The following is a 23,776-nucleotide window of genomic DNA, read 5'->3' as shown; positions in this document are numbered from 1 at the left end:
TTGAATCTATGTAAGTTGAATTGGTTTATGGCTCAAACTTTTTATAGTTTAAAAATAAGATTCATCATTTGTATTTACAGTTTGGAGAAGTTTTTGTCCTTTTTCAAATACTAAGTATAATTATTCTACTGTTTTTCATGGGAAATAAAAATACGACCTTCCTAAGCAATGCAGGGAAGCTATGAGTTTTCACATAGATGACATATTTAATAACAATAGATATTTTTATATAGTGAGACATATGCATAAACTCAAAAAACTGTGAGAGAATAGATGGTTTAAAAAGAATGAAGAGTTAATATCACTCATATTAAGAGGGCTTCTGGAAATTAGCAAGAGAGTCATTTATTCAGCTTCACTATTGTTCAGCACAAGTCAGTTTTCTCTTGCTATAACAAAATTCCTGGAGCTGGGTAACATACAGGGAACAGAGGTTTATTTAGGTCACAGTTTTGAGGATATTGTGGCCATCTGGGGAATGAACAAGTGGATAGAAGATCTTTTTTTCTATCTCTTCCACTCTTTCAAATAAATAAATGTCTTTGGGAAAAAAAAGTCTCTAGAAATCTGTTGATGTAATTTATCACATCTGTAGAGTAAAGATGAAAAACATGCAATTTATTAAGATTGATTAAGGCAACTGTCAAAATTCATGAAAGTGTATGCAACTTTGACTCTTGGTTTTAAAATAACAGAGAAGTATAAATGCAAGATAAAGAATATTTATCTCACTAATCAAAGACATATTTAATTTAGGTAGTATCAGAGTCATTAATTTTTTAAGATTTATTTCTTTATTTGAAAGGCAGAGTTACATAGAGGTAGAGCAGAGAGAGAGAGAAGTCTTCCATCCGCTGGTTCACTCCCCAAATGGCTGCAATGGCTGGGGCTGGGCCAGGCCAAAGCCAGGAACCAGGAGACTCTTCCATGGCTCTCATGTGAGTGCAGGGGCCCAAGCACTTGAACCATCTTCCACTGCTTTCCCAGATATATTAGCAGGGAGCTGGATCAGAAGTGGAGCAGCCGAGACTTGAACCAGTGCCAATATGGGATGTTGGCACTGCAAGAGGCGGCTTTACTTGCTGTGCCACAGCACCAGCCCCGAGTCATTAATTTTTATAAATTTCTGGCACATTATAACCATGCTTGTTTCATTGTTACTATTGATATTGTTTAGGAAATTGTATGCAAATGAGTAAGATTAAGAAAAAGAAATGAAAGTTATTTACATTGTAAACAAGGTCAAATTAGTTATTTCTTTAATTGAAGACTAGATTCTTTTCCTAAGCAAATTTCAGTTTATAAGCATTAAGAGCTAATGAGTGAATTCATTAAAGTGGTTTGTAACAACTACAACAAGCACTACATTCCTACAAATCAAGAATTACTAATGAAAAGATACAACAGAAAAAAGTCAGTTCACATTAGAACACTAGAAAGTAAAATAATTTATTGAGGGACAGAAAGATTTGAAGAAATATATCATGTTCCTTCATATTGAAATGTTTAGGGGCAGCACTGTGGCTTAGCTGATGAAGCTGCTTCCTGTAGTGTCAGCAACCCACATGGGTGCTGGTTTGATTCTTGGCTGCTCCACTTCTTCCAATCCAGCTCTCTGCTACGGCCTGAGAAAGCAGTAGAAGATGGCCCAAATCCCTGGGCCCCCGCACCTGCATGGGAGACCAGAAGATCCTGGCTCCTGGCTTCAGATAGGCACAGCTTATCTAGGGAGCGAACCTGTGGATGGATGACCTCTCTATTTCTCTCTCTCTGCCTTTCAAATAAATAAATAAATCTTAAAGAAAGCTTATTTTCTACAAATCAGCTTATAATTTTAACAATACTAATCAAACTCTAAATAAGATGCTAACAATACAATTCTAACATCTATGTCTTGATGAGATGAATCCTGAATATTTTGGAAAAAGATAAATAATGAAGATACTTGACATACTACATATTATACAATCATAATAAACTAGGATGCCATTCGTAAAGAAGTTACTTGATGACAAATGGGGCAAAAAAGAAATTTCCACAAATACACTTACATTTAGTATATAACAAAGGTAGAATTTCAGATCAGAATGTTATCGCTAAACTTAAAGACATGATTTGCTCCTACAGATTCTTCACCTGCCTCTTTTTCCATATACAAGTTGTAAATCCCATAATTTTCATCTTAATGTTTTAGTATGCATCTCCTAACAAAAATTACTTTCTCCTACATAATCATAATCGCCTTGTAAGAAAATTAATAATTATACAATATCATCTAATATCTGGTCCATATTCAGACATCCCCAATTCTACAAAGATTTTATTTTTTTTCCAAGATTTTATTTATTTATTTGAGAGGTAGAGTTACAGACATTGAGAGAAAGAGACAGAGAGAAAGGTCTTCCTTCTGTTGGTTCACTCCCCAATGGCCGAAACGGCTGCAGCTGTGTCGATCTGAAGCCAGGAGCCAGGAGCTTCCTCCAGGTCTCCCACGTGGGTGGGCCATCTTCTACTGCTTTCCCAGGCCATAGCAGAGAGCTGGGTCAGAAGAGAAGTAGCTGAGTCTCGAACCGGCGCCCATATGGGATGCTGGCGCTTCAGGCCAGGGCGTTAACCCCTTGTGCCACAGCGCCCGCCCCTTATTGTTGTTTTGTTGAGTTACATAATACATTCCAGGTTCATATATTTCATCTGGTATTTGTTTCTGCAACCTCTTTAAATCCAGTTACGATATCCCACTTTGCTTTTTTCCATGACAATGCTTTTTTTTTCCTCCCAATATTTATTTATCTGTTTGAAAAACAGAGTGACAGAGAGACAAAGAGAGAGATTTTCTATCTAGTGGTTCACTCCCCAAATGACCATAACGGCTCGGGCTGGTCCAGGTTGAAGCCAGGAGTCTGGAACTCCATCAGGGTCTTCCACATGGGTAGCAGGGGCTCAAACACCTGGACATTTACCATTGCTTCCCAGGTCCATGAGGGTGGAGCTGGATGAGAAGCAGAGCAGCCAAGTCTCAAAGCACGACTCCAATCTGGGGATGCCGGTGTCACAAGCAGTGGCTTATCCTGGTGTGTCACAATGCCTGTTCCCAATACAATCAGTTTTTAAAGAGTCTAGGTTAGATGTCTTATAAAATTATAGTCCAGTATTCTCTTCTTTTAAAGTCGGGTTTATTGAGGTATAATTTGTATAAAATTCATCTATTTTGGTGTATAGTTCTGAGTTTTTACACATACATTCAGTGATGTAAGCTCCATCACAATCAGGATACATAACATTTCTAACCCTCCAAAATGCTCAATTCTTTTTTTTTTTTTTTTTCCAAGTAAACTCTTCCTTTGTTGTAAGATTCTGGTAACCACTGCTTTATTTTCTGTCACTACAATTGTACCTTTTAGGAAAGTCAAATAAATGGAGTCACATGGCATGCAGCCTTTGATTCTGACTTCCTGTACGTAGCATGATTTTTTGTGATTCATCCAGTGTGTGAATCCATTACAGTTTATCCATTCACAATTGGAAACACTGAATAGCATGTGGGTTTTGACAATTATAAATAAAGCTACTGAAACACTGTATACAGGTTTTTGCATAAACATGTTTAATTTCTTCTTAGTAAACAGCTAGGACTGAGATTAGTGGATCAGATGGTAACTTTATTTTTAATTTTATGAGAACCTGGCAGCATGTGGTAGGACTACTTTGCATTTCCACCATCAGTTTTTGAGAGTTTTGGTTGTTCTACATCAATCAGCAGTTGCTAAGTCAGTCTTTAGTCATTCTCTTGTTTGTGCAGAGTAGCAGGGAGGGGGAGAGAGAGAAAGATCTTCTATCTGGTGGTATCTTATGGTATCTTATTATGGCCTTACTTTGCAAAACCTTAATCAACAATGATGTTGAGATCCATGTTTCTGGGGCAGGAAGGGGCAGTTCCTACGTTGAGTGTCATTAAAAGAACCTACCACACTGAGATGTATTTCTCTCTCTCTTTCTCTCTCTCTCTTTTGTTTTCTATTTTCCAAGTTTTTTCTCTCAGCTGACATGTGAAAATGAAGACCTGATTTTTGTTCTTGGTCTACTCAAAAGGATGCCTAAATATCTTCCTCACTATCAAAGGAAAAGCATGAGTTAAAGTTAGAAATTGGAATTTCTTGAATATTATTACTTATGATGGTAGACATTCGGGGCTTTTTGTGTTTCTCATCTTTCCTTTCTAACAGATGAGGTATCTTTAAGAAGTTCATGGAAAACATGAATTGTGAAAAACTACGTAAAGATTTCAAAACTTTCTGCAGTAAAATAAACATCTTTCAATTCCATTTTAACTTTCTGCAGTATTGTCATAAACATACATATTCACCTCACATAGTCTAAAAACTGATGGCTTTCCAGAAAAATGTACTCCATGTTCATGTTTTATTCCAGAAACTATTATTCCCCTCATTAACCCTCCCTTTAAAGTTTCTTTTCAGAGTAATTATTCTCCAACTTGATCTTGGCAAATATTCCCTTTAATGTGCCTGGAAAGGATTAATTTTCTTCACAATTTCCCAAAATTACATCCATAAGAAGAGACAATGAAGCATATCTCAATATTGTTGAAGAATAGATTGGAATAGAAAAAAAGACAGTCAGAAATGAGATTATTTCAGGGGTGAGAGGAGGCTGGTTGGTAATGAACGCAGATAAAAAAATTATGAAATAGGCAATACAATTTAAAAGTAGGTTTTGGGTTAATTTTCCTTAAAGTTCCTTTAGAAATAACAAGCTTTCTAGCAGTTCTTTAAAGATTCTCATCATATTCCAAAGATTATATGTGCCACACATTTCTTTCAATGAAGATTCTGACACACTTGACACACTTCAGCGTCCTTAAGACTTCCAAAGTGAATTTTCTTCTTTCATTCTTGTTTTATTTATAAGGCTGTATAGAATGCTGGCGATGGACAGCATACTATTTATACTTTTATGGTTGACAAGGAAAACAAAGATACTAATTTTAAGAACAGAGTTCCTCCACATCTGTAACACAAGGAAACAGCACCTACTGGTAAATCAACGGTGACCACCTTTGACTGGTAGTGCAATGTTTCAAATCATTCAAACTTGACTGGATGAATTCATGTTCCTAGAGAGGAAAAATAACTCAAAAAACCAAGAAGGTCCCTGCCTTCCCTTTCTATATCCAGGGAAAATTATCCACCACCTGAGTAGCCATGAAAAACTAAGCCTTATTACTTGGAACAGGAGGCACCAAAAGGTAAAAAGTTCTGTAATTCAGTGATTACTAAACCTGGCAGCATCGGATAGAAGTGAGAGCCACAGGTAGTGGCCCCTGTGGAAAGTGAACCTTGTAGTACCACTCCTGCCATTCTTCCTCTGTCTCCCATCTGCCTGGGAAAAACTGCATATATTACCTGAATGGTTCCTTCATCTTCTGCAGTTTGATGATCCTGGTTATGATTTTATCTCCAAAAATAAGGAATGGGTTAGGAAGGAGCAACCTGCTACTCATCAGACTTGGGGTGGGGCAAAAAGTTAAGGGGACTTTTGGTTGATTATTTTACTAATATCACTAATTGTCTACATGTGGGAGTTACTAAAAGTAATTTTAATGATATGGACTTTGGTTACTGTGAACAAATATGTAACTATATAAAAAGTATATATAAGAAACCCAAATGTGACTATATTTAGAGGGAAAAACATGAAATTGGCTGTGGAGACATGTAACTTAATTTTTTTTCTCTTCTAGGCACTGTTTCTACATTTGAAAATAAGAAAATAAAATCTTAGGTTACAGCCAGGCATAAAATTGAAGGAATATAAATAATACACCATCTTTGTGTCATATTTTCATTTAAATAAAGAAAAAATAAATCATAACCAGGAACTATCTTTGCCTCAGTAATCCTTTAGTTTTGTAAAAGTGGGAGGACAGTGAATTGTCTGTATTAACTCCTGGTTAGATGTTTCCTTTTATGAGCCTGAATTAATCCTTGGAGTTATGGATAACTGACTGTCGGTTTTCTCCTGTTAAAACTACCATCAAGGGTGTCAGACTTAGAGGTTAAGATACCAAGGTTGGGATATCTGCATCCTATATTCGAGTGCCTGAGCATGAGTCCTGCCTCTGCTGTTTCAGCTTCCTGCTAATTGCATAATGGGGGGCAGTGATAGACTATGTAACTGGGTCCCTGCCACCTGCATGGGAGATCTGGATTGGGTTCTTGACTCCTGGCTTTGGCCAGGATTCAGCCCTAGCTGTTGTGGGCATCTGGAGAGTGATCTTTTTCTCTCTCTTCTGATCTGTGTCTCCTTGCCTCCCATAGATACATAAATAAAAATAAAAAAGGGACTATATCACATTCTGGTTTCCACATGACTGTGTTTGAATATATTTTCAATTTCTGCAAAAACAAATGAAAAAATTACTAAAACCCCAATGATTTAAAACAACACCTATTTGTTGTCTCTCGGTCTTGTAGGTCAGAAGTCCCAGCATGATCCCAGCTAGGTTCTCCGCTCAGGTTTGCACAAGGCTGAAACTCAGGTCTTCAACTGGGCTGTGCACCTTTCTGAAGTTTAGGTGTTCTTCTAAGCTCCTGCGGTTGTTGCCAGAAATAAGCCTTTTGTTAAACTGAGGGCCTACTTTGTTACTTGCCACTACCTAGGAGGCTACTCTTGGTTCCCAGAGGTCACCTTCAATTTCCTGCCACATGGTCCTCTCCATAACATTGGAATTTGTTTCTTCAAGACAACTGCGACCTTCCCGGGCCACAGCAGAGAGCTGGACTAGAAGAGGAGCAACCGGGACAGAATCCGGTGCCCCAAATGGGACCAGAACCTGGGGTGTCGGTGCTGCAGGTGGAGGATTAGCCTAGTGAGCCGCGGCACCGGCCACTTCTAGACCTTAAGAGTTCACTTAATTATGTCAGGATCACCAGGATAGTCTGTATTTAAAATTCAACTGATTAATGACTCTAGGGACTAGTGATTTGGGCGTAAGCAAAGTAGGGTTCACTTCTGATGGGGCCAGAGTCAGCTAATACAGAAATACAACTGAAACCTATGGGAACTGCTGAAATGGAAACAAATGGAGTGATGTAACCGAATAACCAGGGAAGAGCTCACGGTAGGAGGTGCTATCTGGGCTAAGATCTGGAAGAACAGAATTCAGTCAAGAGAAGAGCTACGGAAGGAGCTGTCCAAGTCGCAACTGAACTTTCATACAGTGCCTGTTCCTGACAAATTCTTCAAGGGTACAGGTGGGCTTCCTGAAGGGAATTCTCTGAAAGTTTGACGCTTACTCTATCATGTTTGACTTCAGGTATCTCAGAAAAACACAATTCACTGAGTATAAAATGCCTTCTGCCCTATAAAAGTGCCCTTGAAGTCCATCCACTGCACCTATCCACTGTCTGTGAGATCAATGGCACTTGAACCGTGGTCTCCTCATATCACTGATATTATAGGATGTTCCAACTATGTGCCACAATCACAATTACCCAACTGCACACAATAAAGTCTTTTATAAGTGGGTGTCTTTCAACCAGATGTGCATTTCCAGTAAGTATATGCTGTTAGCAAAGAATAAAGAAAAGGTCTTTTAAATTGTTTCACAGATTTGTATATACTGGCTTTCAGTGTGAATCTATGTCCTAATGAACTATCTCAGGTTGGAATATGAATCAAGTATATATTTTATAATATAAACATTTATATTATAATATTGTACATTATTATATATATTACATATATTACTTATTATTATATTATAGAACACACAGGTAGCTGTTTGGGGGTTCTTCATTTCCTTTCTATCCATCATTCCCTTCCCTCTATTCACTTCACAGATAATTCATTAAATCTTGAAAACTCCACATCAGAAATGTTTTCTAGCCCACACTCCTACCTCATTATCCCCAGCATACTTTTTCACTTTCAAGCCCTCCTCACTGAATCTGACCAACCTTGGTCTTTCTGCTAAGAACCTGCTCCTACTCCAGTCCATCACTTACACAGTTCCCAGATTATCTTCCTGAAAATGGAACAGAATCCTTATCTTCATAGAACTTACAATCTGGTGGGACAGATCAAAAGTAAACAAAACACATCTGTTTATCAGCTTTAAACAAAATAAGAGTAACAGGAAAGAGAAAAGGAGGATATAATTTTAGATAGAGTGGTGACATTTGTTTACAACAAATGTTAGTGTCCTCCAGCTAAAGACCAGTAGGAACACACCTGTAGTCAAACCAAGTTGGGTTTAATGACTTGTTGCAAGGAGCAGAGAGCATGCCACAAGGAACTGCGGGCACTCTGAGTACAAGGGTGTTGCAAAAGATTTATTACAACATTGGCCTTGTGCTAGACAATTTTGGAGAAGGTTTAAGGTTTTGCCCTGGATTGGGTCCTGTCAGGAAACAGAGGTAATCCTATAACTGGATATCTAATCCTACAACTGGATATTTAAATATTTGTTCTCTAGAAGGCAGGAAGAATGGAGAAAGGCTATGATTGTAAATGGTGAAGAAACAGTACTCAGTCAGAATGTCTAGTCACGTTTGTGGTTTGCCGAATGTTCTAGTATTTGCTTCTGTTCAGACATGATTACAGAATCCTATTTTTTGTCTTTTCTATTATAATTATAGGGGGCCATGCCTAATGCTGATGTTTTACGAGACTGTTTACATTCAACATTTTTTTTAGAAAACTTTTATTTAATAAATATAAATGTCAAAAGTACAACTTTTGGATTATAGCAGTTTTTCCCCCCATAACCACCCTCCCACCCACAAACCATCCCATTTCCTACTCCCTCTCCCATCCCATTCTTTATTAAGATTCATTTTTGATTATCTTTATATACAGAAGATCAGCTTAGTATATACTAAGTAAAGATTTCAACAGACTGCACCCACACAAAGTATAAAGTACTGTTTGAAGACTAGTTTTACCATTAATTCGCATAGTACAACACATTAAGGACAGGGATCCTTCATGGGGAGTAAGTGCACAGTGACTCCTGTTGTTGATTTAACAACTGACGCTCTTCTTTATGACGTCAGTGATCACCCGAGGCTCTTGTCATGAGCTGCCAAGGCTATTGAAGCCTCTTGAGTTCACAAACTTCAGCCTTATTTAGACAAGGCCATAATCAAACTGGAAGTTATCTCCTCCCTTCAGAGAAGGGTACCTCCTTCTTTGATGGCCCCTTCTTTCCACTGGGATCTCACTCACAGAGATCTTTCATTTAGGCCATTTTTTGCCAGTGTCTTGGCTTTCCATGCCTGAGAAACTCATGGGCTCTTCAGCCAGATTCTAAGGCCTTAAGGGCTAATTCTGAGGCCAGAGTGCTGTTTAGGGCATTTGCATTTAATATATTCTTTTTTAAAAAAGATTTATTTTATTTATTTGAAAGAGTTACAGAGAGAGGTAGAGACAGAGATGGAGGTCTTCCATCTGCTGGTTCACTCCCTAGATGGCTGCAACAGCCAGAGCTGCGCCGATCTGAAGCCAGGAGCCAGGAGCTTCTTCTGGGTCTCCCACGTGGGTACAGCCGCCCAAGCACTTGGGCATCTTCCACTGCTATCTCAGGCCATAGCAGAGAGCTGGGTCGTTGGAGGAAGAGCCGGGACTCGAACTGGCACCCATATGGGATGCCAGAGCTTCAGGCCAGGGTGTTAACCTGCTGCGCCACAGCGCCGGCCTCAATATATTCTCATATGTAGCTGAGAATGCCAGGCCAGTTGTCAGTAGCACTAAGGTCAAATTGATAGCCCCATTCCTGCTCCTGGCTGTTGAGGGCGCCAATCCAACCCCTCCTCCCACAAAGCCATCAACCGAAACAACTGTCTCTATAATTGCTATTTATAGCCCTTAGTCATAATTGTTTCCTAAATATTTATGTGTTATTTACAGTAATGAGTTCCAAAACTGATTTTAGCTTTTATGATAATAGTCCACTGATAAAGTATATAGAAGTCTCTATTATGAGGGTACTTAAAAATTCATGGGAAATAGAATTAAATTTTTTGTGAAAAAATTTTTAAATCCATGCATAATTTTCATAAGCATTTTCCATGAACTTTATGAATACCCCTCCTATGCATGAATTTCATTTTTTTTGCATAAAATTAAACTTGATTGCTACTTCAATTTTCTATAAACTATTTGAAGTGCTCCCCATGTGGTAAAGAATGAGAAGGAAGGGTAAAGGATAATCCTAGGCTTCAAGGCATTTGCAATTTTTCTGCAGAGAATGAGGGGGAGGGTGATGATAGTAGCTGGTAAAAATACATGAAAATTTCTTAACTATAAAACAAGACTGTCACTTATCATAAAAAGGGCACAGAGTTCAAGGGGTAAACCAAAGACAATATACTCATGGCTGAATGGCTCAGGAATTTGGAGTAAGAAAAGCAGTAGCACAAATTTCAGAAACTACGTCAAAAGTCTGAGTCACTTGTCTCACTCATCTCTGAAAAACGGAAGTTGGAGTTAGGTTAAATGTAGTTCTGAGAAGTCTGGTGCCAGGGTGTCTATTGGAATCACACAGGGAGTGTGTTAAAATGAGCTAGAGATGCCGAAGTCCCAGTCCCACCTCCAAAGAATCTGATTCAGTAAGTTTTTGAGATTTGGAGAATAATGTTCTATCTGCTTGTGATCAGACATAATTATGGAGATCTTATTTTATTTTATCTTTTCTATTATAGTCACAGAGGGTCATGCCTGATGTTGACGTTTATAGTTTTGATTTTATAGTTTATGATTGTTTATAGTTTTTTCTTTCATTGCTGAGAAGTATTTCATTGGATAAATATCTACATTTACTTATCCACTCTTCTGATGGACATCTGGGCTACTTGCAGTTTTTGGTAATCACGAATAAAGTTGCTATGAACATTTCTGTGCAAGTCTTGTGGTTAAATGCTTTTATTTCTCTTGGATAAATAGTATATGCATGATTCCTGGGTCAAAGGGTAGTAAATTGATAGGGCCACAATTCTTTTCTAAAACATAGATTAGTGTTTTATTTGTTTTAAACGAAGCTTGGTAATACCATATAATAAAAAGGTACAAAGAATAAGGTTGCAGATTTTGGTTAGATTTAAATCAAAGACATTCATTAATAAGGAATCTTTGAATGTGAATATTCCAGAAATTTCTCTAAGCCATCTGATCAGAACAACTGCTTCTGAATATTACATCTGAATTAAACTCAAAATTTTTCAAAATAAGCCCTAACTAAAAAAAAAAAAACTATTCTATATTCAAACTAAAACAATTTTAATAGAACTTTCCTTTCCAGAAACAATAACAGAAAGAAGACACTTAGTGAAATGTAGTTCTGAACAAGTCATAGTAAAAAATAAATGTACACTAACTTCTATTCTCAAAACAGAGGCTACTCTGTTCCTCAGCCTTGGAAACAAGGTTAACACCCTATAAGCAACTTCAGGCAGGGGGTTGCCAAGCAAAGCTCAAGCAGTTGAACATGGACACTTCCTAAGAATCTGGGGGAATCTGATCCCTGGATCCAAATTCTATTTTGAAGAACTGACACAAAGGTGAAGAGGCTCCTCCCAGGTACCAGTGCTGCTGGGTCCTGCCCCAGCCCCCTGCTCACCTGTTATGCTCTGCTCCAGGGAGATCTTCTCCCTTCAGAGGATGGTGTCCAGGGAGCTCTTTAATAAGGTGAGCACCAGGGCCACAGTTCTGCCAGACAGAGTTAACAAAGTATTAGAATACGCTTTCCTTTTGGTCTGAGTGCAGATTGGAAAGATGGTAGAAATGGTAAAGGCTCTATCATAAGGCCTTAAGCAACCCTTGGAATTCTTCAGTGATTTGAGGGCTCAGAAACAGCCCCTATATACAAGCAGATGGGGGGAAGCTATGCAGACAACATCTATAGGTAAATGAAGTCTGGGCAGTACATTTGAAAGTGAGTAGGGGATCGGCACTGTGGTGCAGCCTGTTAAGCCACAACCTGCAGCGCCCACAACCCATATGGGTACCGGTTCATGTCCCGGCTGCTCCACTTCTGATCCACCTCCCTGCTAATGCATCTGGGAAGATGGTCCAAGTCCCTGGGCTCCTGCACCCATGTGGGAGACGCAGAAGAAGCTCTTGGCTCCAGCCTGGCCTAGCCCTGGTCATTACAGCCACTTACGGGGTGAACCAGCAGATGGAAGGTCTCTCTCTGCCAACTCTTTCAAATAAATAAATCAATCTTAAAAAAAAAAAAAGTGAGTAACGGATAAGTGAAACCCTTTGGCAAGCATTTGCCTCTCAGTTTCTTGGGATTCCATTTCACTGTTCAAGTTCAGAAAGGGTGATTCCTGAATATGAGACTTAAAATATAAGTCATTTCTGACAAACAGGCAAGTACCAGCAAAGGTTTGGTGACATGTTTAGGTGAGGACTAAGGCCATTTCAGTAGGAAAATAACATAGGCTCAGCGATCGACAAGTCCATGGGCCTCCAGTCTTGAGATACTGCTTCCTTCCTCGACAGGCTCTCTCCAGTTATCTTGATATGAACACCTGCCACTTCTCATCCCCCCCCTCCAGCAGGTGATCGTCTCAATAGAAACCGAACCCTCACTCTGCTTCCAGATACATCCGCCTGCCTACATCCGTCCTTTCCCCTTTCCTTATCCCCTGCAGTCACGGCCGAGACGCTACCCCTCCTAAAGGTCTCTGAAGTCCATCTTCTTACTCCCTTAGCTCCCTTTTACCGGCTGCTAGGGTCTGATGTCTCCTCTGAAACTTACGTTCACATTTAATTGCCGCTATGCAGTGGCACCTTTGAGGTGATACGGTCCTGAACGCTCTACCTCATAAACTCATGAAAACCGTACCCTGATGCAACAGGATGAAGCTCCATCTTCTGCCTCAGAGCCTGTGTGAAGAAATACCACCAAGCAGCACGAAGGCCCTCACCGCGTGCTGGTACCGTGCCCCTGGCACCTCCAGCCTCCACAACTCTAAGCCAAACTTCCACCTGCTTGTAACTCATCCACTCTGAGGCACCCTGTTACAGCTAAGACGAAGACACGGGGGCCATGCCACGGGTAGTCAAGCCTCCTCCAATTTCTCCATCGTGGAAGCCAACCTCGCCACACTGGGTACTGCTCTAGTCTCTGACCCGTCCACAGCATTGCCTGGATGCCTATTTCCTCTTCCTCACCTGGGCCTCCACCACCATGCACAGTCCCAGTACCGTCTCAAGCATCTGACCGACGAACGGACAGACAGCATGCCGAGCGTGCAGACAACACAGTGAGCAATAGCTTGTAGTCTTGGGGTGTTGGATCCCGAAAAGTGCTTACCTCTCGGCACGTGTAGGTGATTGGCTATGTGCTATCATTTCGGAAGAAAGTTGTGGAAAGGCAACCAATACTGTGCAACAAGTGGGAAAAGCAGGGGTGCCGGACAATCACGAGCCCCTCACAGGACACTTCCCCCGGGGTGATCCGGGTCCAGATCGGCCCTTCCGGCGGAACCTGCTTTCTGGCCTCGGTTTCCGAGTCGGGGGGTGACGATGGGGTGGAAGGTGAGGGGAAGAGCCGAGCGGCTCCTGGCCAATGGCAGCCCTTGAACTTACACCTCGAGACGTCAGTGCGGCTGTGGAAACGGATGTCACACAGCTGGCTCGGAAGCGTCTCCTCCCGCCTCGCGTTAGAGGCGTGCGCCCAGCGGCCTCCGCGAAGCCTTGGGCGACGGGCGCGCGCCGCGGCCGCGAGCTCCCCGTGGCGGCCCCCGTCCCGGGTGAGCCGCCGGCGTCCCCGCCCCGAGCGCGCCCCCGCGGCCAGCTCCGCCCCCTCCCGGCACGGGCCGCGCGCCCCCGCGGCTTCGAGCCGAGTCGCGGGCGCGCGCGCCGCCGGAGGAGCCGCAGTTAAAATGGTTCGAGCGGGACCCGGCGTCGCCCCCGCCGCCGCCGCGCTGACTGACTGAGCCGGCCGGCCGGCCGGGCCTGCACTGGTTGCCTAGCCGGCAAGCTCGCTCGCCCCCTCCTTCCCTCGCGTTCCCAAAGCTCGCGCCCAGCGTTCTCCCGGCTTCCCTGGGCAAAGCATGTAGCCCCCCGTCGGGCACCCGGGCTGCCCGCAGCTGACGCCCACCCTCCCCCGTCGCGTGTGTGCGTAGGGCTGGCGACCCCGCTGCGGGCCAGAGGCCGAGCCCGCGAGCGGTCAGTCCGGCCGCCGAGAGGCCGCCTCTCTGGGCCGCCCTCCCTCCGTCCCCGTCCCGGTCCCCCTCCTCGGGGCCTTCTATATGGGCCACCTTCTCTCGAAGGAGCCGCGTAACCGCCCGAGCCAGAAGAGGCCTCGCTGTTGCAGCTGGTGCCGCCGCCGGCGCCCACTCCTCAGACTGCCCCGCCGGACCCCGGCCAAGGCGCCCCCTCAGGCGGCGGCGCCCCGGAGCCGGGACTGCTTCTTCCGCGGGCCCTGCATGCTCTGCTTCATCGTGCACAGCCCCGGCGCGCCCGCCCCCGCCGGCCCAGAGGAGGAGCCGCCGCTCTCGCCGCTGCCGCGGGACGGGGCCTACGCCGCCGCCGCCGCCGCCGCCTCCTCTCAGCACCTGGCGCGGCACTACGCGGCCCTGGCCGCCGAGGACTGCGCCGCCGCCGCCCGCCGCTTCCTGCTCTCTTCGGCCGCCGCCGCCGCCGCCGCCGCTGCCTCGGCTTCGTCGCCCGCCGCCTGTTGTAAAGAGCTGGGGCTGGCCGCGGCCGCCGCCTGGGAGCAGCAGGGCCGGAGCCTCTTCCTGGCCAGCGTGGGGCCCGTGCGCTTCCTGGGGCCTCCCGCCGCCGTGCAGCTCTTCCGGGGGCCGCCGCCGCCGCCGCCGCCGCCCGAGCCCTCCACGCCCCCCGAGATGGTGTGCAAGCGGAAGGGGGCCGGGGTCCCCGCCTGCACCCCCTGCAAGCAGCCCCGCTGCGGCGGCGGCGGCGGGGGCTGCGGCGGCGGCAGCGGCGGGGGAGGGCCTGCGGGGGGAGGCGCCTCTCCGCCGCGGCCCCCCGACGCCGGCTGCTGCCAGGCCCCGGAGCAGCCCCCGCCGCCTCTCTGCCCCCCGCCCTCCTGCCCCGCGGCCGAAGGCGCCCCCTCCGAGGTCGGTGGAGTCGCTGTCCGAGCCGGGGGCACCGCCCCCTCGCCCGCCCAGCAGCGGCCTGAATGCGGAGACACGGACTGGCAGGAGCCCCCCGGAAACACCTGCGACTGGCACAGGGAGCCGCCCCCCGAAACCCCAGACATCAACCAGCTGCCGCCGTCTATCCTGCTTAAGGTGGGTCTGGGCGCGAGGCGCAGGGATGCTCCCTTCCCCCCCGCCGGCCCTCGCCCCCGCCCCGCGCGGCGCTCTCTCCTCCCCCTCGGCGGAGGAGGGGGCTCCCCGGCCGCCGGGGACTTCAGGGGGGGCAGGCCGGGCAGCTGGTGGGGCTTGGGCTTGGGGCCTGTGAGGTGTCTCCTTTTAATGGCGTGGCTCTGCTACCTACCATTCAGGGTTCAGCTATTATTAGATTGCCGGCGCCGTGGCTTACACATTCTTCCTAGGTTTTCTGTAAAGTACTTTTTTTTTTTTTTAATCAAATCTGCCACTTGTACCTGGTGGGTATTTATAGCTGGTGTTAGTATTTCAGTCTGGAGTGTTTTCAGGTTTGCTACCTGCTAGTTCATGGTGGTACCAGTTAACTTTTCTTGAGCAGTTGCCACAATCGGTGACTGCCAGAGCTTTTTATATACATAGCTTATGTAGTCCTCCAGTTCACGCGGAGAGACACGCAGGGCCTTTTATACAAGAAGAAACTTGAGTTTTCTGTCCTGTGGGTGAGGGCTGACAGTGGGATCAGGCAGCAGTGGTCTTGCCTGCAGTGGGGGCATTCAGTCTAGTGGGACTTGAAGACGGTCGATGACTTGTGCAAGGTCACACACAGAGTAAAGGGCAGAGCTGTCTTTGGAAGGAGGGAATTTAGGCATCCTGACTTCAACTCCCTTTTGTTGATGCCTCCTTGCAGTGCCTTCCTGTGCTTTAACCCTTAGAGCATGCAGAATCCCTGGTGCTCAGGACACTTGCATTTTTGTGGGGGACAAGTTGGAGTGGACAAGAGGTGAATGAATGTTCTGTGAGGACGTTGTGTCACTTTCAGCTGTGAAGTGAAGTTTGCAGTTTTATCATTGTTAGTGACAAACTTTAGTTCTGTGATGGAGTTACTCTGAGGTTATTTAATGTGTTTTGTTTTTTTTTTTGTCCTTGTTTCCTCTCTTCTTCCCCACCCTTCCTTTTCTGGAAGTGTGGATGATACTTAAGACTAACCATAATTAACCTTAATAAGGATTTGGCTACTTTGATTACCACTGAAGTAACTGTCATCATTTACAGTTGTTACTGTCACCAACAAACTGTCTTTGATTAGACTTTTGCATATTTACAGTCCTGTGTGTTTGCATCTGTTTTCCTGTGGTGGTGATGTTCTTGTGAATAATACAATGAAAGAGAGGAAAAAGTTTAATTTGTTTGTGTCAGAATGTCATGATTGAACTCTTATGGAGGTATATTCGTTGAAAGAGTAATTGCCTGTGTTTGTGTGTGTGTGTGTGTGTGCACACGCACGCCCGGGGATGCATCTTAGGGCAAACAAAACTTTCTCCTGCCCTTTGATCATTGGATGACATGGATAAATATCAACAAATCTTTGATATAGAGGCTTGATTCCTGTCTTATTTGGCAAATAAGACTGAAAACAAACCAAAACAAAAGCCAAGTACTCTTCTCTTTGTACTGGAACCATTTCATCATGAGGTAAAGAACATTTTAATTAAATAAAAAGAAAGGAATGATGTTATAAGAAAGATAAACTATAAAAAGCTGTTCTTTTTCACGTTTTTGTTGTAGGTTGTTGAAAACTGGGTCTAAAGGACTTTTAGGAATTACTCCTGAACTTGCTTTGTTGTACTGGAATACTTGGACAAGTTATATAGATCTTTGTTCTTCATATTAGAAACTTAAAGATTCTTGAGTCTCGTGATATTACTGCTGTTGATTACAAAGGAAGTTGGACTGCCTGGGATGAATTGAAATAGGTTATTTTTGCAGAGTGTGCCAACCCAAATAGAACTTTGGGAGACGGGGCTCTGTGGATACATACCTGCTCCGTGCTGCATCTCATCCCACATGTGCTGCGTCTCATCCCACATGTGCAGTGTCTGGCCCATATTGCAACAGCACTCAGTAAATATTTATGAATGAATGAATGACCAGGTGTTTAGGCTCTGGGCCAATATGCCACCTACGGAAGGTTCTGACCTGAGCTGCTGCTGTTTGAGCCAGAGGAGAGCCATGTGATGTATAAGATTCTGGTTCTGCTTCTGGTAAGGACTGAAGGGTTTGGCTACGAGAAGACTGAGGGAGCTGCAACATTTTCCCAATAGTTTGAAGGGTTCTTGCTGAGAGAGGCACAAATTCATCACCCCCATTAGAAGATATTATCAGAAAGTATGCCTTTCTCCTTTGATAATGGGTCAGTAAGATCAATACAATAAAATTGTATTGCTACATCTTTTGTATTAGCAGGATATTATGTTTAAAAAAAGGGTGAAGAGTTTGATTTAAAGGTCTTTCGGGGAAAGCTGCCATATTTACCCAGTTATTTCTATGTTTGGCAGAACAGAAAAACTAAACTATGTGTTAATTCATAGGGTGATTTTTGTCTCAATATCAACAAAACTTTTTCATTTTACTTTTGTATAATAATAACCATTACTGGCTTTAAAACATTCACACAATGCAGGTAAAGCCAAAGTTTGCCTACCCTACTATCTAGTTTTCCTCTCCAGAGGTAACTAACAACTATTAACCAGTTTAGATTGTTTATTTCTAGACTTGTCCTATGTAGTATATTAGCCAAAAGCCACATATATTTAAATTTAAAGAAGTTAAAATTAAATACAATTTGAAATTCGGTTCTCATAGTAGTCACGCTTCAGAAATATACCATCATTAGTGGCTATCATACTGAATTGTGTACATTTAGAAATTTTTGTCTTGGCAAACATTTTTTTTTTAATTAAGTGGCATCAGAATGTTCTGAATGTTCTGAAACTTTTTTGTTATTAACAGTGTGGTTTGGTGGTCTTCCTTGCTAGTGAGTATATAGCTTGCTTCATTTTTTTAAAGCTTCTGTTTAGTATCTGATAGTATTATACCATGTTGTATTTCTTTATTAATGGATGCCTCCAAAAAATTTTTACTTCTGCAAATAATTTTTGTAGGAGATATGTTTCTATGAACATATGGTCATGTATTTTTCTAGGGTAGATTTCAAAAAAAGTAATTCCACACTTGAAGAGTAAGTATATTTGGAATTTTAGAAAGTCCTTTCTAATAATTAAAGCTGTCTAAAAATGGACTGAATTCTTTATGGAAAGAATAAGGCTACCTGGGAATCAGAATTCTGGAACTTTAAGACAGGAAGATGCTTTTGAGGCAATATAGTGCATGAAGAAATGGGCCTGGAGAAGTCAAAGCGCTGTGCCCAAACCTTAGGCTCTGGGCCAATATGGATGGCAGGCCTTGGGCTGGGTCCCATGTCAGTGTTTCCAGATCTGGGGCTCTTTTCAGCATATTGTTTATGAGGGACTGAAGAAAGTCTCAGGGGTTTTATGAAAGGGCTTCCTGAAATTTGTTGGATTTATATCTGTTGAATTCTAACCCCTGTGAATCAGAGGTTAATTTTATGATTGAATCTGTAGGGTTGAGCTGTATAGTCTTTAAATGTGAGAAATTTAAGAAGCAGAGAATGGTGCTTCAAAAGTCAATGTTGGGAGAAGCATTTTTCTTCAGTGCTACAGTTGTTCTTTGGTTACTGGATTGTTTTGGATCCAAAAAAGTAGCTTCAGCCTTTGCTACCTGTTGCCTATATAACTTTTTAAACAGCTTTGACTGCTGATATCATAGTACCACCATGCAACAGTTTTACCAAGTGATAGCAGTGGAATATTTTTAAGTAGCTACTATTTGAATAATTGGATATTCTTGAGGTAAATCCATATTTAAATATTGGCAATATATTTATTTTCACTTATTTGAAGGGAAGTTAGGCAGACACATACAGAAAGATCTTCTGTTTGTTGGTTCACTCGTCAATTGCCTGCAACAGCTGAGGCTGGGCTGGGTGCCTGGAACTTCATCCTGTTCTCCCAGGTGGGTAGTAGGGACCACATGAGCCATCACCTGCTGCCTCCCAGGGTGCACATTAGTAGGAAGCTGGAACCTGGAACAGAGCAAGGACTTTAATGTAGGCTTCCCAAGTAACTTCTTAACCACTGCACCAAATACCCACCCTTTAAATATTAGAGGCTTTTTAGTCTGTATGTTTAGATATCTTGCTTCCTATCAGCATCTCCATTTATTTCAAAAGGAAACTAGATGGGAGATCGAGAATCTGTCATCTTCTTTAAAAAACTCACGGTGCATTCACCCATATAATGTGTCACTAGAAATTAGATCCTTTTTCATAGGATCATTATCAAAAGCTTGCTTTAGTGGTCAAGGCAGAATTTCATGATGTGCTTTGGAGGGAAAGCTAAAATACATGATCTGTTTTTTCTACCTGTGAACACAAGTGAAATCACATGGTAATGATAGTCAACATGGTACCTCTTTGTAAAGTTAGAAGGTGGATACTAGTGGGTCAGAGGAATTATGTCATATATGCCATATTGTGCATGCTTGGTTTAAGGCTTTCCTTTAGAAGGAAAGGAGTTCTGGGGATGAACTAAGTCAATGATGAAATGGAATGTCTTTAAGAAATCCAATGGTGGGCCTTTAGTCCAGCAGTTAAGATGCCCTCATCCCACATCAGAGCATCTGGGGTAAATTCTCAGTCTTGGCTTCCGATTGCAATTTCTTGCTAGTGCACACTCTGGGAGGCAGCAGTGATAATTCTAGTACTTGATTCCTTGTGTCGCACATGGAAGAGCTGGATTGAGTTCCTGACTTAAGGCTTTGGCCCTAACAGCATTAACTTTTTTTTTTTTTTTTTTTTTTTTAAGATTTATTTGTTTGGGCTGGCGTCACAGCTCAATATGTTAATCCTCCGCCTGCGGTGCCAGCACACCCGGTTCTAGTCCCAGTTGGGGCGCCGGATTCTGTCCCAGTTGTCCCTCTTCCAGGCCAGCTCTCTGCAGTGGCCCGGGAGTGCAGTGGAGGATGGCCCAAGTGCTTGGGCCCTGCACCCACATGGGAAACCAGGAGAAGCACCTGGCTCCTGGCTTCGGATCAGTGCGGTGCGGCGGCCATTGGAGGGTGAACCAACGGCAAAAAGGAAGACCTTTCTCTCTGTCTCTCTCTCTCTCATTGTCCACTCTGCCTGTCAAAAAAAAAAAAAAAAAAAAAAAAGATTTATTTGTTTTAAAGGCAGAGTTACAAAGAGGCAGAGGCAGAGAGAGAGAGAAGTCTTCTATCCTCTGGTTCACTTCCCAGATGGTCGCAGCAGCTGGAGCTTCGCCAATAGGAAGCCAGGAGCCAAGAGCTTCTTCTGAGTCTCCCACGCAGGTGCAGGGGCCCAAGGACTTGGGCCATCTTGTGCTGCATTCCCAGGACATGGCAGAGAGCTGGATGGGAAGTGGAGCAGCCAGGACTCGAACCAGTGTCATAGGGATGCCGGCACTGCAGGTGTTGACTTTAGCCACTATACCACAGCGCCAGCCCCAGCATTAACTATTACCGGCATTTAGAGTGGGTCCACAGCTGGGAGCTGTCTCTCCCTCCTCTTGCTCTTTTCCTCATTCTCGTTCTCCCTTTATCCCCTTATGCCAGTGATTTAAATTAAAAGTCAAGTTCATGATTTTTCTTTTTTTATGATTTATTTTATTTATTGTTTGAAAGGCAGAGTGGGTGAGAGTGGGGGAGAGTGGGGGAGAGTGGGGGAGAGTGGGGGAGAGGGAGAGGGAGAGGGAGAGGGAGAGGGAGAGGGAGAGGGAGAGGGAGAGGGAGAGGGTGAGGGAGAGGGAGAGGGAGAGGGAGAGGGAGAGGGAGAGGGAGAGGGAGAGGGAGAGGGAGAGGGAGAGGGAGAGGGGAAGGAAGGAAGGAAGGAAGGAAGGAAGGAAGGAAGGAAGGAAGGAAGGAAAAGAGGGAGGTTCTTAAATGGCCACAACAGCCAGGGTTGGGCTAGGTTGAAGCCAGGAGCCAGGAGCTTCATCTGGATTTCCCACATGGATGCATGGGCCCAAGGATTGGGCCATCTTCATTGCTTTCCCAGGTGCATTAGCAGGGAGCTGCACTGAAAGTGGAGCAGCTGGGGCTTGGACTTACACTGGTGCCCATATGGGATGCAGGCCTTGCAGGCAATAGTTTACTCTGCTATACCATAATGCTGGTCCCATGATTTTTCTTTACTGGAGGATACCAAGTAGTCTTAAGTAACCTTATTAGGGTACAAAAAAAAGTCAGATTTGTGTTCTTTTTCAAGAAGTTGCGGTGCCTTGTAATGAGTAGCTGTGAAGAATTAACCTTGAGCCTTTCTTTGTCATGGGGCACCAGGTTACATGAGGAAAAGGCGGAGAACATAAGTAAAGGCAAATGTGGAAGCATTTCACTTGAGCATAATATATTCTAAAATAGTTGCTTGCTTTGGCTAAATACCTATATTATATAAGTTTACATTCATTTTTACTAGGATAAACAAAAGTGATCTATATCCATCTGGATTTAGTCAATGATTTATGATTTATAACAGTCATTTCACTTTTACAAAAGAAAATACATCAAAGAAAGTACTAGTCAAAGTCAGATACATTTCAAAGAAGTGCTGCTATGTACCAGTGAGCGTGTGAGCATACTTCAATTTAAAATAAATTTTTCTTTTGCTTACTTAAAAGGAAAATATAGACCGTATTCTGGTTTGTTTCCCTAAAGCTTGCAATAGCTGGGGCTGGGCCAAGTCAAAGCTAGCAGTCTGGAATTCAATCCAGGTCTCCCATACTGGTGGCAGGAACCTAAGTACTTGAGCTATCACCTGATGACTCACAGGGTATACATTACCACAATGTGTACTCACAGGGTACACATTTGCAGCAGGTATTGGAAGGAGACCAGGGAGTTGAACCCAGGAACTTGGGTATGGGATGTAGGCATCACAAGTGGCATGCTAACTGCTGCACCAAAAGCCTGCTCTGCATATTATTTATGAAGGAACAATTGAATGCTTTAAGACCATCCAGTTTTTTAATCTTAAAATGGTTTAGGCCCCCTAATGCTTTAGTTTCCCTTCTATAAAATTAGTAGGCCAAGCATAGACTTATACAAAAAAAAAAAAAAAAAAAAAAAAAAAAAAGGGACTTCCAGCTATTGCTTCATAAAGATTTGGTCATCTCTCTCTTTTCTCTCCCTCTCCCTCTCTCTCTCTCCTTCCCTCCCTCCCTCTATATGTAGGCCCCAAATCATTTGAGCTGTATGAACGAACCAAAAGTAGACAAAAGGAGCATTTGTTGTTAGGAAAACTGTTAGAGTTTCAGGTAAGAATAGTGGAAGTCTGTAGCATGCTAGCATGGGGCATCTGCTATGACCTCCTGCCCTAATGCCTCTGGCAAAAACGGTAGTTTGGAAAACCAGCAGCTGTATTACCAGAGGGCTAACTCAATTGAGAGTGTTTGTCAGCTAAAAGTGGTGACCTTGGTAGGAAAAAAAAAAGGGGGGGGGGGAACCACATCCTTGCTAATGTGAGATTGTGTTGCCAGTTGGAATGAGTAGGAGACTAGCTATCAAAAGGAAACCTTGCAAATGAGAGAAGCAGGGAGTGATCGTCTCTGGACACATACCGGTGTGTAGTGAAAGCATGCAGATGTGCAGGGGAGACCTGAGAGTATCTAGTAGAAAGCAAGGGAGAACTGGCCTGGTCTTGGATGTGCCCTTCCTAATTCACACACAAATTGAAGAGCAGGCTCAAGGTGTTTGAGCAGACCTTTGCCAAACAGCTAGCTGAAAATTAAGCTGGTTAGACAAGGGGACTTCTAGGAAGACAGGCTAAAAAAATGTAAATAAGGATTAAAGCTTGAGCAGAGACGTACACACTGCAGGGAACACAGATGGTACAGTTTAAAGGCTGATGTGGCACATCAGATTAAGTCACCGCCTGCAATGCAGGCACCCTGTGGGCTCTGTTCGAGGTCCAATTGCTCCATTTCTGATCTAGCTTCCTGCTAATATACCTGGGAAAGCTGTGGAAAATGACCCAATTACTTGGGCTCCTGCCACCCACAAGGGAGACCTGGATAGAGTTTCTGGTTCCTGAGTTCAGCCTGGCCCATCCCTATTGTGGTCATTTGGGTAGTGAACCAGCAGATGGAAGATATTTCTCTTTCTCTGTAACTCTTTGAAATAAATAAATCTTAAGAAAAAAATAGTTTAATGTTCTGGCAGGTTAAAAGAAGGCTCAGAAAAAAATTGTATTAATTGAACTCTGTAGCACCTTATGTAAAGTGAGGTGACTAGTTTTTAACAAAGAAATTTGAGACACATAAAAGAGGCACAAAAATGTGACCAACATGGATGAAAAAGAAAATATTTAGTAGAAGTTGACTCTAAATGGGCCCAGATATCAGACTTAGCTGACAAAGACGTCCAACTGCTATTATAAATGCATTAGCAGAGGCCGGCACCGTGGCTCACTTGGCTAATCCGCTGTCTGCGGTGCTGGCATCCCAGGTTCTAGTTCCAGTTGCTCCTTTCCAGTCCAGCTCTCTGTTGTGGCCTGGGAGGGCAGTGGAGGATGGCACAAGTGC

At 43.6% G+C, this 23,776-nt stretch overlaps 1 protein-coding gene and 1 long non-coding RNA gene across 7 annotated transcripts in view; one reads left to right on the top strand and one right to left on the bottom strand.

Moving 5' to 3' along the window:
- Nucleotides 1-597: 597 nt before the first annotated feature.
- LOC149122280 (uncharacterized) lies at nucleotides 598-13,327 on the bottom strand. Its single transcript, XR_016220594.1, has 2 exons — nucleotides 11,636-13,327; nucleotides 598-3,085 (listed from the first exon to the last, which is right to left on the bottom strand). It is a non-coding gene; the product is annotated as an uncharacterized LOC149122280 (long non-coding RNA).
- Nucleotides 13,328-14,148: 821 nt separating this feature from the next.
- Nucleotides 14,149-23,776, top strand: part of FBXL17 (F-box and leucine rich repeat protein 17) — a 543,442-nt gene continuing 533,814 nt past the window's right edge. For all 6 annotated transcript variants that reach the window (XR_016220592.1, XR_016220593.1, XM_089313093.1 and 3 more), the window contains exon 1: nucleotides 14,149-15,284. Coding sequence is in view for 4 of the 6 variants with exons in the window: in XM_089313093.1 (XP_089169219.1) it covers nucleotides 14,280-15,284 (1,005 nt within the window). In the remaining 2 variants the exon portion in view is untranslated. The remainder of the gene's footprint in view (nucleotides 15,285-23,776) is intronic.

The sequence above is a fragment of the Oryctolagus cuniculus genome, chromosome 14 (genome assembly GCF_051225735.1).
Source record: "Oryctolagus cuniculus isolate XC-2025 breed Fujian yellow rabbit chromosome 14, ASM5122573v1, whole genome shotgun sequence".
Taxonomy (NCBI): domain Eukaryota; kingdom Metazoa; phylum Chordata; class Mammalia; order Lagomorpha; family Leporidae; genus Oryctolagus; species Oryctolagus cuniculus.
This window is presented reverse-complemented; position numbering and strand designations above follow the sequence as displayed.